The sequence below is a fragment of the Oncorhynchus keta genome, unplaced genomic scaffold, assembly GCF_023373465.1.
Source record: "Oncorhynchus keta strain PuntledgeMale-10-30-2019 unplaced genomic scaffold, Oket_V2 Un_scaffold_10_pilon_pilon, whole genome shotgun sequence".
NCBI classification, from domain to species: Eukaryota; Metazoa; Chordata; class Actinopteri; order Salmoniformes; family Salmonidae; genus Oncorhynchus; species Oncorhynchus keta.
In genome coordinates, this window is record NW_026290757.1 from 86,484 (window position 1) to 103,996 (window position 17,513).

A 17,513-nucleotide genomic window follows, 5' to 3' on the forward strand; every position below is an offset into this window, starting at 1 on the left:
AAACAGAGCTCTAGAGGAGGAGGAGCTGACAAACAGAGCTCTAGAGGAGGAGGAGCTGACAAACAGAGCTCTAGAGGAGGAGGAGCTGAAAACAGAGCTCTAGAGGAGGAGCAGCTGAAAACAGAGCTCTAGAGGAGGAGGAGCTGACAAACAGAGCTCTAGAGGAGGAGGAGCTGAAAACAGAGCTCTAGAGGAGGAGCAGCTGAAAACAGAGCTCTAGAGGAGGAGGAGCTGAAAAACAGAGCTCTAGAGGAGGAGGAGCTGAAAAACAGAGCTCTAGAGAAGGAGCTGAAAAACAGAGCTCTAGAGGAGGAGGAGCTGAAAAACAGAGCTCTAGAGGAGGAGGAGCTGAAAAACAGAGCTCTAGAGGAGGAGGAGCTGAAAAACAGAGCTCTAGAGGAGGAGCTGAAAAACAGAGCTCTAGAGGAGGAGGAGCTAAAAAACAGAGCTCTAGAGGAGGAGGAGCTGAAAAACAGAGCTCTAGAGGAGGAGGAGCTGAAAACAGAGCTCTAGAGGAGGAGCTGAAAAACAGAGCTCTAGAGATGGAGGAGTAGTTGAAAACAGCTCTAGAGGAGGAGCTGAAAAACAGAGCTCTAGAGATGGAGGAGGAGTAGCTGAAAACAGAGCTCTAGAGGAGGAGGAGCTGAAACAGAGCTCTAGAGATGGAGGAGGAGTAGCTGAAAACAGAGCTCTAGAGGAGGAGGAGCTGAAACAGAGCTCTAGATGGAGGAGGAGTAGCTGAAAACAGAGCTCTAGAGGAGGAGCTGAAAAACAGAGCTCTAGAGATGGAGGAGTAGTTGAAAAACAGAGCTCTAGAGATGGAGGAGCTGAAAACAGAGCTCTAGAGATGGAGGAGTTGAAAAAAGGCTCTAGAGATGGAGGAGGAGCTGAAAAACAGAGCTTGAGAGATGGAGGAGGAGTTGAAAAATAGAGCTCTAGAGATGGAGGACCTGAAAAACAGAGCTCAAGAGAAGGAGGAGGAGCTAAAACAGAGCTCTGGAGATGGAGGAGTAGCTGAATACAGAGCTCTAGAGGAGGAGCTGAAAAACAGAGCTCTAGAGATGGAGGAGCTGAGAAACAGTTCTAGCAATGGAGCTGCTGAAAAACAGAGCTTTAGAGATGGAGAAGCTGAGAAACAGAGCTCTAGAAATGGAGGAGCTTAAAAACAGAGCTCTAGAGATGGAGGAGCTGAAAAACAGAGCTCTAGAGATGGAGGAGGAGTTGAAAAACAGCGTTAGAGATGGAGGAGGAGCTGAAAAACAGCTTTAGAGATGGAGGAGGAGCTGAAAAACAGCTTTAGAGATGGAGGAGGAGCTGAAAAACAGCTTTAGAGATGGAGGAGGAGCTGAAAAACAGCTTTAGAGATGGAGAAGGAGCTGAAAAACAGCTTTAGAGATGGAGGAGGAGCTGAAAAACAGCTTTAGAGATGGAGGAGGAGCTGAAAAACAGCTTTAGAGATGGAGGAGGAGCTGAAAAACAGCTTTAGAGATGGAGGAGGAGCTGAAAAACAGCTTTAGAGATGGAGGAGGAGCTGAAAAACAGCTTTAGAGATGGAGGAGGAGCTGAAAAACAGCTTTAGAGATGGAGGAGGAGCTGAAAAACAGCTTTAGAGATGGAGGAGGAGCTGAAAAACAGCTTTAGAGATGGAGGAGGTGCTGAAAAACAGCTTTAGAGATGGAGGAGGAGCTGAAAAACAGATTTAGAGATGGAGGAGGAGCTGAAAAACAGATCTCTAAAAAGAAGAGCAGGAGGAAGCCCAGTATCTAACACTCACTGTTAGGAAATTGAAAGGTCCTCTTACTTTTCTGTCTGTCTCTGCCTGGGGTTTTGGCTCATATACTCCACCTCCACGCCCTTCATTCTCCCCCGCTGTCTCTGCCTGGGGGTTTGGCTCATATACTCCACCTCCACGCCCTTCAGTCTCCCCCACTGTCTCTGCCTGGGGGTTTGGCTCATATACTCCACCTCCACGCCCTTCAGTCTCCCCCGCTGTCTCTGCCTGGGGGTTTGGCTCATATACTCCACCTCCACGCCCTTCAGTCTCCCCCGCTGTCTCTGCCTGGGGGTTTGGCTCATATACTCCACCTCCACGCCCTTCAGTCTCCCCCGCTGTCTCTGCCTGGGGGTTTGGCTCATATACTCCACCTCCACGCCCTTCAGTCTCCCCGCTGTCTCTGCCTGGGGTTTGGCTCATATACTCCTCCTCCATGCCCTTCAGTCTCCCCCGCTGTCTCTGCCTGGGGTTTGGCTCATATACTCCACCTCCACGCCCTTCGGTCTCCCCCGCTGTCTCTGCCTGGGGTTTGGCTCATATACTCCACCTCCACGCCCTTCGGTCTCCCCCGCTGTCTCTGCCTGGGGGTTTGGCTCATATACTCCACCTCCACGCCCTTCGGTCTCCCCGCTGTCTCTGCCTGGGGTTTGGCTCATATACTCCACCTCCACGCCCTTCGGTCTCCCCCGCTGTCTCTGCCTGGGGGTTTGGCTCATATACTCCACCTCCACACCCTTCAGTCTCCCCCGCTGTCTCTGCCTGGGGGTTTGGCTCATATACTCCACCTCCACGCCCTTCAGTCTCCCCCGCTGTCTCTGCCTGGGGGTTTGGCTCATATACTCCACCTCCACGCCCTTCAGTCTCCCCCGCTGTCTCTGCCTGGGGGTTTGGCTCATATACTCCACCTCCACGCCCTTCAGTCTCCCCCACTGTCTCTGCCTGGGGGTTTGGCTCATATACTCCACCTCCACGCCCTTCAGTCTCCCCCTCTGTCTCTGCCTGGGGGTTTGGCTCATATACTCCACCTCCACGCCCTTCAGTCTCCCCCGCTGTTTCTGCCTGGGGGTTTGGCTCATATACTCCACCTCCACGCCCTTCAGTCTCCCCCGCTGTCTCTGCCTGGGGGTTTGGCTCATATACTCCACCTCCACGCCCTTCAGTCTCCCCCGCTGTCTCTGCCTGGGGGTTTGGCTCATATACTCCACCTCCACGCCCTTCAGTCTCCCCCACTGTCTCTGCCTGGGGGTTTGGCTCATATACTCCACCTCCACGCCCTTCAGTCTCCCCCGCTGTCTCTGCCTGGGGGTTTGGCTCATATACTCCACCTCCACGCCCTTCAGTCTCCCCCGCTGTCTCTGCTTGGGGGTTTGGCTCATATACTCCACCTCCACGCCCTTCAGTCTCCCCCACTGTCTCTGCCTGGGGGTTTGGCTCATATACGCCACCTCTCCGCTCTTCAGCTCCCTGCTCCTCTGGGTGACCAGATGAGAGGAGAGTCTGTCAGATATGTCCTTCAGATGAGCCCTGTTCACTTCACTGCTGTATAAACTACCTCCTCTCTCTCTATCCGTCTCTCTCTCTCCGACTGACTCGCTCAGTCTATTTTTCTCTCTGCTCGATCTGTCTCTGATTCTCTCTCGCTCTCCCTCCCTACCGCTTTCCTCCTACTCTGCCAACCTTCTTATCGCTCTGTGTGAAGGGTGTGTATGTTATGAGAAGGCAGAAGGCCCAGGCAGTAGCAATGTGATGTAGGCTGTCTGCTCTCTAACTCTCCTCTCTCTCTCTCTCTCTCTCTCTCTCTCTCTCTCTCTCTCTCTCTCTCTCTCTCTCTCTCTCTCTCTCTCTCTCTCTCTCTCTCTCTCTCTCTCTCTCTCTCTCTCTCTCTCTCTCTGCCTCTGCCTCTCTGCCTCTCTCTCTCTCTCTCTCTGCCTCTCCTCTTCTCTCTCTGCCTCTCTGCCTCTCTGCCTCTCTTTTCTGCCTCTCTGCCTCTCCTTTTTCCTCTCTCTTTCTCTCTACCTCTCCTTTTTCCTGCTCTCTCTCTCTCTCTCTCTACCTCTCCTTTTCCTGCTCTCTCTCTCTCTCCCTCTCCTTTTTCCTGCTCTCTCTCTCTCTCTCTAAGCCTCTCCTTTTTCCTTCTCTCTCTCTCTCTGCCTCTCCTTTTTCCTTCTCTCTCTCTCTCTGCCTCTCCTTTTTCCTTCTCTCTCTCTCTCTGCCTCTCCTTTTTCCTTCTCTCTCTCTCTCTGCCTCTCCTTTTTCTCTCCTTTCTTCTTCTCTTGTTCCCTCTCCATGTCTCTCTCTCCTCCCTCCCACCTCCAAATGTCATATTATGAAAATACAGTGGGGAGAACAAGTATTTGACACACTGCCGATTTTGCAGGTTTTCCTACTTACAAAGCATGTAGAGGTCTGTATTTTTTCACACTTCAACTGTGAGAGACTGAATCGAAAACAAAAATCCAGAAAATCACATTGTATGATTTTTAAGTTATTAATTAGCATGTTATTGCATGACATAAGTATTTGATACATCAGAAAATCAGAACTTAATATTTGGTACAGAAACCTTTGTTTGCAATTACAGAGATCATACGTTTCCTGTAGTTCTTGATTGTTTTAGATTCCGTCTCTCACAGTTGAAGTGTACCTATGATAAAAATGACAGACCTCTACATGCTTTGTAAGTAGGAAAACCTGCAAAATCGGCAGTGTATCAAATACTTGTTCTCCCCACTGTGTACAGTGTTGTAACGATAGTTAAGGTACAAAAGGGAAAATAAATAAGCATAAATATTGGTTGTATTTACAATGGTGTTTGTTCTTCACTGGTTTCCCTTTTCTTGTGGCAACCGGTCATACATATTGCTGCTGTGATGACACACTGTGGTATTTCACCCAGTAGATATGGGAGTTTATCAAAATTGTGTTTGTTTTCAAATGCTTTGTCGGTCTGTGTAATCTGAGGGAAATATGTATCTCTCCTCCCTCTCCTCTCCCCTCTCTCTCCTCTCCCTCTCCTCTCCCCCTCTCCCTCTCCTCTCTCCCTCTCCTCTCTCCCTCTCTCCTCCCCTCCTCTCCCCTCCCTCTCCTCTCCCCTCCTCTCCCCTCCCCCCTCTCCCTCTCCTCTCCCTCTCCCTCTCTCCTCTCTCCTTGTATATCAGGTACCTGGATCTAGACCTCGTGGTGAGAGATAAAGATGGCAACATCTTGGACCCCGACTCTACCAGCACCGTCTCTCTCTTCAGAGCCCATGAAGCGGCTTCCAAACAGATCGAGGACAGGATCCAAGAGGAGAAGGTTCAGACATCAATCAGTTCAGACATCAATCAGTTCAGACATCAATCAGTTCAGACATCAATCAGTTCAGACATCAATCAGTTCAGACATCAATCAGTTCAGACATCAATCAGTTCAGACATCAATCAGTTCAGACATCAATCAGTTCAGACATCAATCAGTTCAGACATCAATCAGTTCAGACATCATCAATCAGTTCAGACATCATCAATCAGTTCAGACATCATCAATCAGTTCAGATCATCAATCAGTTCAGACATCATCAATCAGTTCAGACATCATCAATCAGTTCAGACATCATCAATCAGTTCAGACATCATCAATCAGTTCAGACATCATCAATCAGTTCAGACATCATCAATCAGTTCAGACATCATCAATCAGTTCAGACATCATCAATCAGTTCAGACATCATCAATCAGTTCAGACATCATCAATCAGTTCAGACATCATCAATCAGTTCAGACATCCATCAATCAGTTTAGACATCCATCAATCAGTTTAGACATCAATCAGTTCAGACATCAATCAGTTCAGACATCAATCAGTTCAGACATCAATCAGTTCAGACATCAATCAGTTCAGACATCCATCAATCAGTTTAGACATCCATCAATCAGTTTAGACATCAATCAGTTCAGACATCAATCAGTTTAGACATCAATCAGTTTAGACATCAATCAGTTCAGACATCAATCAGTTTAGACATCAATCAGTTCAGACATCAATCAGTTCAGACATCAATCAATCATATTAATTTATTAACCCCTATTTACATCAGCAGTGATTTTACAGTAACCTGGCCTCGCTCCCAACGAGCAAGCAGAAGATCACGTCAACGATATGCACAGAAAATAAGAAATGAAACATCCCGTTTTTGCCACATGGTCTCCCCAGTGAGAGGCAGCGATGTGGAATGAGATTCTCTGTGAGAGATGCTGTGTTATTATAGAACATGTTAGTTAACACTATTCAGGCCTTTTCCTCTCTCACCTCCTGTACGTCATGAACAACTGCCACCTCTCCTCTCACTCCCTGCCCTCTCCCCTCTCTCCCTGCCACCTCTCCTCTCTCTCCCTGCCACCTCTCCTCTCTCTCTCCCTGCCACCTCTCCTCTCTCTCCCTGCCCTCTCCTCTCTCTCCCTGCCCTCTCCCTCTCTCTCCCTGCCCTCTCCCTCTCTCTCCCTGCCCTCTCCTCTCTCTCCCTGCCCCTCCTCTCTCTCCCTGCCACCTCTCCTCTCTCCCTGCCCTCTCCTCTCTCTCCCTGCCACCTCTCCTCTCTCTCCCTGCCACCCTCTCTCTCTCTCCCTGCCACCCTCCTCTCTCTCCCTGCCACCTCTCCTCTCTCTCCCTGCCCTCTCCTCTCTCTCCCTGCCCCTCTTCTCTCTCCCTGCCCTCTCTTCTCTCTCCCTGCCCTCTCCTCTCTCTCCCTGCCACCTCTCCTCTCTCTCCCTGCCACCTCTCCTCTCTCTCCCTGCCACCTCTCCTCTCTCTCCCTGCCCTCTCCTCTCTCCCTCCCCCCTCTCCTCTCTCTCCCTGCCCTCTCCTCTCTCTCCCTGCCCTCTCCTCTCTCTCCCTGCCACCTCTCCTCTCTCTCCCTGCCACCTCTCCTCTCTCTCCCTGCCACCTCTCCTCTCTCTCCCTGCCACCTCTCCTCTCTCTCCCTGCCCTCTCCTCTCTCTCCCATCCCTCTCCTCTCTCCCTGCCTTGTCCTCTCTCTCCCCGCCACCTCTCCTCTCTCTCCCCGCCACTCTCCCCTCTCTCCCCGCCACCTCTCCTCTCTCTCCCCGCCACCTCTCCTCTCTCTCCCCGCCACCTCTCCTCTCTCTCCCCGCCACCTCTCCTCTCTCTCCCCGCCATCTCTCCTCTCTCTCCCGCCACCTCTCTTCTCTCTCCCTGCCCTCTCCTCTCCTCTCCTCTCTCTCCCTGCCACCTCCTCTCCTCTCTCTCCCCGCCACCCTCTCCTCTCTCCCCGCCACCTCTCCTCTCTCTCCCCGCCACCTCTCCTCTCTCTCCCCGCCATCTCTCCCTCTCTCTCCCCGCCACCTTTCTTCTCTCTCCCTGCCCTCTCCTCTCTCTCCCTGCCCTCTCCTCTCTCTCCCTGCCCTCTCCTCTCCTCTCTCTCCCCGCCATATCTCCTCTCTCTCCCTGCCATCTCTCCTCTCTCTCCCCGCCACCTCTCCTCTCTCTCCCCGCCATCTCTCCTCTCTCCCTGCCACCTCTCCTCTCTCTCCCCGCCACCTCCTCTCCTCTCTCTCCCCCGCCACCTCTCCTCTCTCTCCCTGCCCTCCCTGCTCCCTCCCTCTCCTCTCTCCCTCTCTCTCCCCGCCACCTCTCCTCTCTCTCCCCGCCACCTCTCCTCTCTCTCCCCGCCACCTCTCCTCTCTCTCTCCCTGCCAACTCTCCCTCTCTCTCCCTGCCAACTCTCCTCTCTCTCCCCGCCACCTCTCCTCTCTCTCCCCGCCACCTCTCCTCTCTCTCCCCGCCACCTCTCCTCTCTCTCCCCGCCACCTCTCCTCTCTCTCCCCGCCACCTCTCCTCTCTCTCCCCGCCACCTCTCCTCTCTCTCCCTGCCACCTCTCCTCTCTCTCCCCGCCACCTCTCCTCTCTCTCCCCGCCACCTCTCCTCTCTCTCCCTGCCACCTCTCCTCTCTCTCCCGCCACCTCCTCTCTCTCTCTCCCAGCCACCTCCTCTCTCTCCCAGCCACCTCCTCTCCCATCTCTCTCCCCGCCACCTCTCCTCTCTCTCCCCGCCACCCTCTCCTCTCTCTCCCCGCCACCTCCTCCTCTCTCTCCCCGCCACCTCTCTCTCTCTCTCCCGCCACCTCTCCTCTCTCTCCCTGCCCTCTCCTCTCTCTCCCTGCCCCTCTCTCTCTCTCCCTGCCCCTCTCCTCTCTCTCCCTGCCCCTCCTCTCTCTCCCTGCCCTCTCCTCTCTCTCCCTGCCTCCTCCCTCTCTCCCTGCCCTCTCCTCTCTCTCCCTGCCCCTCTCCTCTCTCTCCCTGCCCCTCTCTCTCTCTCCCTGCCCCTCTCCTCTCTCTCCCTGCCCTCTCCTCTCTCTCCCTGCCACCTCTCCTCTCTCTCCCTGCCACCTCTCCTCTCTCTCCCTGCCTCTCCTCTCTCTCCCTGCCACCTCTCCTCTCTCTCCCTGCCACCTCTCCTCTCTCTCCCTGCCACCTCTCCTCTCTCTCCCTGCCCTCTCCTCTCTCCCTCCTCTCCTCTCTCCCTCCCTGTCCTCTCTCCCTGCCTTGTCCTCTCTCTCTCCCCTGCCCCCTCTCCTCTCTCTCCCCGCCACCTCTCCTCTCTCTCCCTCCCCACCTCTCCTCTCTCTCCCCCCCTCTCCTCTCTCTCCCTGCCCTCTCCTCTCTCTCCCTGCCCTCTCCTCTCTCTCCCTGCCCTCTCCCTCTCTCTCCCTGCCACCTCTCCTCTCTCTCTCCCGCCACCTCTCCTCTCTCTCCCCGCCACCCTCCTCTCTCTCCCTGCCATCTCTCCTCTCTCTCCCTGCCACCTCTCCTCTCTCTCCCCGCCACCTCTCCTCTCTCTCCCTCCCCGCCACCTCCTCTCTCTCTCCCCGCCCTCTCTCTCTCCCTGCCACCTCCTCTCTCTCTCTCCCCGCCACCTCTCCCTCTCTCCCCGCCACCTCTCTCTCTCCCTGCCACCTCTCCTCTCCCCGCCACCTCTCCTCTCTCTCCCCGCCACCTCTCCTCTCTCTCCCCGCCACCTCCTCCTCTCTCTCCCCGCCACCTCCTCTCTCTCCCCGCCCCCTCCTCTCTCTCCCTGCCACCTCTCCTCTCTCTCCCTGCCCTCTCCTCTCTCTCCCTGCCCTCTCCTCTCTCTCCCTGCCCCTCTCCTCTCTCTCCCTCCCTGCCCTCTCCTCTCTCTCCCTGCCACCTCTCCTCTCTCTCCCTGCCCTCTCTCTCTCTCCCTGCCCCTCTCCTCTCTCTCCCTGCCCTCTCCTCTCTCTCCCTGCCACCTCTCCTCTCTCTCCCTGCCCTCTCTCTCTCTCCCTGCCACCTCTCTCTCTCTCTCTCCCTGCCACCTCTCCCTCTCTCCCTGCCATCTCTTCTCTCTCCCTGCCACCTCTCCTCTCTCTCCCTGCCACCTCTCCTCTCTCTCCCTGCCACCTCTCCTCTCTCTCCCTGCCACCTCTCCCTCTCTCCCATCCCTCTCCTCTCTCCCTGCCTTGTCCTCTCTCCCCCCTGCCTTGTCCTCTCTCTCCCCGCCACCTCTCCTCTCTCTCCCCGCCACCTCCTCTCTCTCCCTCTCCTCTCTCTCCCCGCCACCTCTCTTCTCTCTCCCCGCCACCTCTCTCTCTCTCCCCGCCACCTCTCCTCTCTCTCCCTGCCTCTCTCCTCTCTCTCCCTGCCCTCTCCTCTCTCTCCCTGCCACCTCTCCTCTCTCTCCCGCCACCTCTCCTCTCTCTCCCCGCCATCTCTCCTCTCTCTCCCGCCACCTCTCCTCTCTCCCCCGCCACCTCTCCTCTCTCCCCGCCACCTCTCCTCTCTCTCCCCGCCACCCCTCTCCTCTCTCTCCCCGCCACCTCCTCTCCTCTCTCTCCCCGCCACCTCCTCTTCTCTCTCCCTGCCCTCTCCCTCTCTCTCCCTGCCACCTCTCCTCTCTCTCCCTGCCCCCTCTCCCTCTCTCTCCCTGCCCTCTCCTCTCTCTCCCTGCCCTCTCCTCTCTCTCCCTGCCCTCTCCTCTCTCTCCCTGCCCTCTCCTCTCTCTCCCTGCCACCTCTCCTCTCTCTCCCTGCCCCTCTCCTCTCTCTCCCCGCCACCTCTCCTCTCTCTCCCTGCCGCCACCTCTCCTCTCTCTCCCTGCCGCCACCTCTCCTCTCTCTCCCTGCCACCTCTCCCTCTCTCCCCGCCACCGCTCTTCTCCCCCGCCACCGCTCTCTCTCTCCCCGCCACCTCTCCTCTCTCCCCGCCACCTCTCCTCTCTCCCCGCCACCTCTCCTCTCTCTCCCCGCCACCTCTCCTCTCTCCCCGCCACCTCTCCTCTCTCTCCCCGCCACCTCTCCTCTCTCTCCCCGCCACCTCTCCTCTCTCTCCCCGCCACCTCTCCTCTCTCTCTCCCCGCCACCTCTCCTCTCTCTCCCTGCCACCTCTCCTCTCTCTCCCGCCACTTCTCTCTCCCCGCCACCTCTCCTCTCTCTCCCCGCCACCTCTCCTCTCTCTCTCCCCGCCACCTCTCCTCTCTCTCCCCGCCACCTCTCCTCTCTCTCCCCGCCACCTCTCCTCTCTCTCCCCGCCACCTCTCCTCTCTCTCCCCGCCACCTCTCCTCTCTCTCCCCGCCACCTCTCCTCTCTCTCCCCGCCACCTCTCCTCTCTCTCCCGCCTCCTCTCTCTCTCTCCCCGCCACCTCCTCTCCTCTCTCCCCGCCACCTCTCTCCTCTCTCTCCCCGCCAACTCTCCTCTCTCTCCCTGCCACCTCTCCCTCTCTCCCCGACACCTCTCCTCTCTCTCCCTGCCACCTCTCCTCTCTCTCCCTGCCAACTCTCCTCTCTCTCCCCGCCACCTCTCCTCTCTCTCTCTCCGCCACCTCTCCTCTCTCTCCCCGCCACCTCTCCTCTCTCTCTCCCTGCCTGAATCTACATCCTAAATTGCACCCTATTCCCTATATAATACACTACTTTTGACAAGGGCCCTATAGGGATTATGATGCCATTTGGGGCTCAGCCTATGAAGTGACTCTAAATTGGTTAAGTGCCCTTCAGCTATGAGTTGTATTCTTGTGAGACCTTTCCATCTCTGCCTTTGTGTATACATGGAGTGATATTACATTGTCTCAGGTCACCATCATGAATGTTAATGCCTTCTTTCAGATGTTTTTTTAAGGGCTTTGTGAATTTTAATCAGAACTAGCACCTCTTCTCAAAATCATTATCACATACAGTACCAGTCATTCAGGGATTTTCTTAGTTTAAAAAAATCATTTTCTACATTGTAAAATAATAGTGAAGACATCAACTATGGAATAACACAGTTACCAAAAAAGTGTCAAACAAATCCAAATTATATTTTAGTTTCTTCAAAGTAGCCACCTTTTGCCTTGACAGCTTTGCACACTCTTGGCATTCTCTCAACCAGCTCCTCCTGGAATTATTGAAGGAGTAGTGACCCAGGCACTATCTACTATCTGTCCAGTCTAATGAAGATGGGTCTGACTGATGGGGAATAACAGTCCAGTCTAATGAAGATGGGTCTGACTGATGGGGAATAACAGTCCAGTCTAATGAAGATGGGTCTGACTGATGGGGAATTAACAGTCCAGTCTAATGAAGATGGGTCTGACTGATGGGGAATTACAGTCTAGTCTAATGAAGATGGGTCTGACTGATGGGGAATAACAGTCCAGTCTAATGAAGATGGGGAATAACAGTCCAGTCTAATGAAGATGGGTCTGACTGATGGGGAATTACAGTCTAGTCACTGTGTCCATCCTCAGTGCTGAAAACTAGCTAAGAATCACCTTCAAATGTCTCTCTTGTGTGTGTGATTCTCAACCTTCTTTAACCTTCATAGGCCCTTGGCCCAGATGATATGACAGTCAGGCTAGTGAAGACTACTGGACCCCTGTATTAAATACAACATCTCTGTTCCCTCCTCCTCCTCTCCCTGGGACAGTCTCAGAAACAGAATGTAGATCTGAGCAGGCAGGCCAAGTTCGCCCAGACACCGTCCTTCGCTCTCTTCGTCACCCTGAAGAACGTGGTGTGTAAGATCGGAGAAGATGCAGAGGTCCTCATGTCGCTCTACGACCCTGTTGAGTCAAAGTTCATCAGGTATGTAACCTCCTATGACGTCATAGGGTTAAATGTCATCATGTATAGTGCATAGAGCCCATAGGGAGAGTCTTGCATTGTGGGTTTTGTAGTCGACTTGAGCTTCAACAGATTTCCGCAACGATTTTCCCAAGTTACTACCAAACTTACCATAACGACAAATTGAGACATTTGCTCAGAAAAAAATATTGTTCTTATTTGACACTGTAATTTATAGGAATGAGTTGTTTTGAATTGTTTCTTTTAAGGTTAAAGGTCATCAGGTATGTTCCTCTGTGGCCCTCTGAGGGTTAAAGTTTATCAGGTGGTCATCAGGTATGTTCCTCTGTGGCCCTCTGAGGGTTAAAGTTTATCAGGTGGTCATCAGGTATGTTCCTCTGTGGCCCTCTGAGGGTTAAAGTTTATCAGGTGGTCATCAGGTATGTTCCTCTGTGGCCCTCTGAGGGTTAAAGGTCATCAGGTATGTTCCTCTGTGGCCCTCTGAGGGTTAAAGGTCATCAGGTATGTTCCTCTGAGGGTTAAAGGTCATCAGGTATGCCAAGGGTCGCAAGAGTTCTGGACACTTTCTCAAATTTCCCACATTTTCCTGAAATCCCAGTTGGAGGATTCCCTCCCTGGTTGGAGGATTCCCTCCCTGGTTGGAGGATTCCCTCCCTGGTTGGATGATTCTCTCCCTGGTTGGAGGATTCCCTCCCTGGTTGGAGGATTCTCTCCCTGGTTGGAGGATTCCCTCCCTGGTTAGAGGATTCCCTCCCTGGTTGGAGGATTCCCTCCCTGGTTGGAGGATTCCCTCCCTGGTTGGAGGATTCCCTCCCTGGTTGGAGGATTCCCTCCCTGGTTAGAGGATTCCCTCCCTGGTTGGAGGATTCCCTCCCTGGTTGGAGGATTCCCTCCCTGGTTAGAGGATTCCCTCCCTGGTTGGAGGATTCCCTCCCTGGTTGGAGGATTCCCTCCCTGGTTGGAGGATTCCCTCCCTGGTTAGAGGATTCCCTCCTGGTTGGAGGATTCCCTCCCTGGTTGGAGGATTCCCCCCTGGTTGGAGGATTCCCTCCCTGGTTGGAGGATTCCCTCCCTGGTTGGAGGATTCCCTCCCTGGTTAGAGGATTCCCTCCCTGGTTAGAGGATTCCCTCCCTGGTTAGAGGATTCCCTCCCTGGTTAGAGGATTCCCTCCCTGGTTAGAGGATTCCCTCCCTGGTTAGAGGATTCCCTCCCTGGTTAGAGGATTCCCTCCCTGGTTAGAGGATTCCCTCCCTGGTTAGTGGATTCCCTCCCTGGTTAGAGCATTCCCTCCCTGGTTAGAGCATTCCCTCCTGGTTAGAGCATTCCCTCCCTGGTTAGAGGATTCCCTCCCTGGTTAGAGGATTCCCTCCCTGGTTGGAGGATTCCCTCCCTGGTTAGAGGATTCCCTCCCTGGTTAGAGGATTCCCTCCCTGGTTAGAGGATTCCCTCCCTGGTTAGAGGATTCCCTCCCTGGTTAGAGCATTCCCTCCCTGGTTAGAGGATTCCCTCCCTGGTTGGAGGATTCCCTCCCTGGTTAGAGGATTCCCTCCCTGGTTAGAGGATTCCCTCCCTGGTTAGAGGATTCCCTCCCTGGTTAGAGGATTCCCTCCCTGGTTGGAGGATTCCCTCCCTGGTTGGAGGATTCCCTCCCTGGTTAGAGGATTCCCTCCCTGGTTAGAGGATTCCCTCCCGGTTAGAGGATTCCCTCCCCGGTTAGAGGATTCCCTCCCCGGTTAGAGGATTCCCTCCCCGGTTAGAGGATTCCCTCCCCGGTTAGTGGATTCCCTCCCTGGTTAGTGGATTCCCTCCCTGGTTATTTCCTCACTATTGTGGGAATCCTCTCATCAGGATTTCTGGAGAACCTCTGAATCATGGGAATAGTATTGCCCTAGGCCCGAGTCCAGAGCCAGGAACGTTACAGCACAGACCCGGCTGCCAGCCTGCCTGGGGGTTTTCTCTTGTTCCAGGATACTGTTCAGGACACGGCTCATCTGCGTACGACATTAGTCAGTCGATTGTCATTTGTTCATCTTGAGACTAGAGAGTTGATTTGTGATGCCAGATTGTAACGCTAAAAGGTTGATGTTGGTTCTTCCCCTCCTCCCCAGTGAGAATTACCTGGTGAGATGGTCCAGTCAAGGCCTGGTGAAGGATATCGACCAGCTACATAACCTGAGATCAGTCTTCACTGTGAGTATATGTAGATATAGACCAGCTACATAACCTGAGATCAGTCTTCACCGGGAGTATATGTAGATATAGACCAGCTACATAACCTGAGATCAGTCTTCACTGTGAGTATATGTAGATATAGACCAGCTACATAACCTGAGATCAGTCTTCACTGTGAGTATATGTAGATATAGACCAGCTACATAACCTGAGATCAGTCTTCACCGGGAGTATATGTAGATATAGACCAGCTACATAACCTGAGATCAGTCTTCACTGTGAGTATATGTAGATATAGACCAGCTACATAACCTGGAGATCAGTCTTCACTGTGAGTATATGTAGATATAGACCAGCTACATAACCTGAGATCAGTCTTCACTGTGAGTATATGTAGATATAGACCAGCTACATAACCTGAGATCAGTCTTCACCGGGAGTATATGTAGATATAGACCAGCTACATAACCTGAGATCAGTCTTCACCGGGAGTATATGTAGAGTGTTGGCTGCTACCTCACGGTTGTTTACCCAGACCTGTCTTGAGGGATGTCGGTGTGTGTGTGTGTGTGTTTACCCCCTGTTTGGGCGGCTGTGTTTGTGAAGCTCCCCGGCTCTGAAAGAAAGAGGACGACCCAGAGCGACCCGGTTTGTTTGTCAAAGGTCACCTCTCTACTAATGGCTGGCTTGGGGCAGCCCGGGTCACCAAGCGCCTACGTACGACGAGCTAGTTGGCGCCCGCTACTCCGCTCGCTACACTGGCGGCACAGCATGGATCACAGCAGGACATGAACCATGGACACAATTAAATAGGGAGTTAAAGCATTTTGGGAGTGAAAACGGGCCTCCTGAACAAACGTTTATCCTCCTTTGAAATGGTTCTGTCAGCCTGGTGGTGTTACTGCTGCAGAGTCTAATAAACAGATCAGCCTGGTGGTGTTACTGCTGCAGTCTAATAAACAGATCAGCCTGATGGTGGTGGTGTTACTGCTGCAGTCTAATAAACAGATCAGCCTGGTGGTGTTACTGCTGTAGTCTAATAAACAGATCAGCCTGGTGGTGTTACTGCTGCAGTCTAATAAACAGATCAGCCTGGTGGTGTTACTGCTGCAGTCTAATAAACAGATCAGCCTGGTGGTGTTACTGCTGCAGTCTAATAAACAGATCAGCCTGGTGGTGTTACTGCTGCAGTCTAATAAACAGATCAGCCTGGTGGTGTTACTGCTGTAGTCTAATAAACAGATCAGCCTGGTGGTGTTACTGCTGCAGTCTAATAAACAGCATCATCACTACACAATGGTTAGTAATGATGTAAACAGCATCATCACAATGGTTAGTAATGATGTAAACAGCATCATCATTACACAATGGTTAGTAATGATGTAAACAGCATCATCATTACACAATGGTTAGTAATGATGTAAACAGCATCATCATCACAATGGTTAGTAATGATGTAAACAGCATCATCATTACACAATGGTTAGTAATGATGTAAACAGCATCATCATTACACAATGGTTAGTAATGATGTAAACAGCATCATCACTATGGTTAGTAATGATGTAAACAGCATCATCACAATGGTTAGTAATGATGTAAACAGCATCATCATTACACAATGGTTAGTAATGATGTAAACAGCATCATCATTACACAATGGTTAGTAATGATTTAAACAGCATCATCACAATGGTTAGTAATGATGTAAACAGCATCATCACTACACAATGGTTAGTAATGATGTAAACAGCAACATCACTACACAATGGTTAGTAATGATTTAAACAGCATCATCACAATGGTTAGTAATGATGTAAACATCATCATCACTACACAATGGTTAGTAATGATGTAAACAGCATCATCACATCACAATGGTTAGTAATGATGTAAACAGCATCATCACAACACAATGGTTAGTAATGATGTAAACAGCATCATCACTACACAATGGTTAGTAATGATGTAAACAGCATCATCACTACACAATGGTTAGTAATGATGTAAACAGCATCATCACTACACAATGGTTAGTAATGATTTAAACAGCATCATCACTACACAATGGTTAGTAATGATTTAAACAGCATCATCACTACACAATGGTTAGTAATGATTTAAACAGCATCATCATTACACAATGGTTAGTAATGATGTAAACAGCATCATCACAACACAATGGTTAGTAATGATGTAAACAGCATCATCACTACACAATGGTTAGTAATGATGTAAACAGCATCGTCATTACACAATGGTTAGTAATGATGTAAACAGCATCATCACTACACAATGGTTAGTAATGATTTAAACAGCATCATCAATACACAATGGTTAGTAATGATTTAAACAGCATCATCAATACACAATGGTTAGTAATGATTTAAACAGCATCATCACTACACAATGGTTAGTAATGATGTAAACAGCATCATCACTACACAATGGTTAGTAATGATTTAAACAGCATCATCACAATGGTTAGTAATGATGTAAACAGCATCATCACTACACAATGGTTAGTAATGATTTAAACAGCATCATCACTACACAATGGTTAGTAATGATGTAAACAGCATCATCACAATGGTTAGTAATGATGTAAACAGCATCATCACTACACAATGGTTAGTAATGATGTAAACAGCATCATCACAATGGTTAGTAATGATTTAAACAGCATCATCACTACACAATGGTTAGTAATGATGTAAACAGCATCATCATTACACAATGGTTAGTAATGATTTAAACAGCATCATCACTACACAATGGTTAGTAATGATGTAAACAGCATCATCACAATGGTTAGTAATGATGTAAACAGCATCATCACATCACAATGGTTAGTAATGATGTAAACAGCGTCATCACAACACAATGGTTAGTAATGATGTAAACAGCATCATCATTACACAATGGTTAGTAATGATGTAAACAGCATCATCATTACACAATGGTTAGTAATGATGTAAACAGCATCATCACTACACAATGGTTAGTAATGATTTAAACAGCATCATCATTACACAATGGTTAGTAATGATGTAAACAGCATCATCACTACACAATGGTTAGTAATGATGTAAACAGCATCATCACAGTGGTTAGTAATGATGTAAACAGCATCATCACAATGGTTAGTAATGATGTAAACAGCATCATCACAACACAATGGTTAGTAATGATGTAAACAGCATCATCACTACACAATGGTTAGTAATGATGTAAACAGCATCATCACTACACAATGGTTAGTAATGATGTAAACAGCATCATCACTACACAATGGTTAGTAATGATTTAAACAGCATCATCACTACACAATGGTTAGTAATGATTTAAACAGCATCATCACAGTGGTTAGTAATGATGTAAACAGCATCATCACTACACAATGGTTAGTAATGATGTAAACAGCATCATCACTACACAATGGTTAGTAATGATTTAAACAGCATCATCACTACACAATGGTTAGTAATG

At 50.9% G+C, this 17,513-nt stretch overlaps 1 protein-coding gene and 1 long non-coding RNA gene across 2 annotated transcripts in view; one reads left to right on the top strand and one right to left on the bottom strand.

Annotated features, from left to right (window-relative positions):
* The window catches only part of LOC127927284 (dedicator of cytokinesis protein 1-like), a gene marked incomplete at its 3' end in the record, with an annotated part of 68,042 nt that overhangs the window by 22,319 nt on the left and 28,210 nt on the right, over nt 1–17,513 (top strand). Inside the window, exons 8-10 of the mRNA XM_052513422.1 lie at nt 4,933–5,068; nt 11,694–11,851; nt 13,961–14,042. Of these exons, the coding sequence (XP_052369382.1) occupies nt 4,933–5,068; nt 11,694–11,851; nt 13,961–14,042 (376 nt within the window). The remainder of the gene's footprint in view (nt 1–4,932; nt 5,069–11,693; nt 11,852–13,960; nt 14,043–17,513) is intronic.
* On the bottom strand, nt 1,945–3,120 carry LOC127927283 (uncharacterized). Its single transcript, XR_008126805.1, has 3 exons — nt 3,040–3,120; nt 2,560–2,679; nt 1,945–2,145 (listed from the first exon to the last, which is right to left on the bottom strand). It is a non-coding gene; the product is annotated as an uncharacterized LOC127927283 (long non-coding RNA).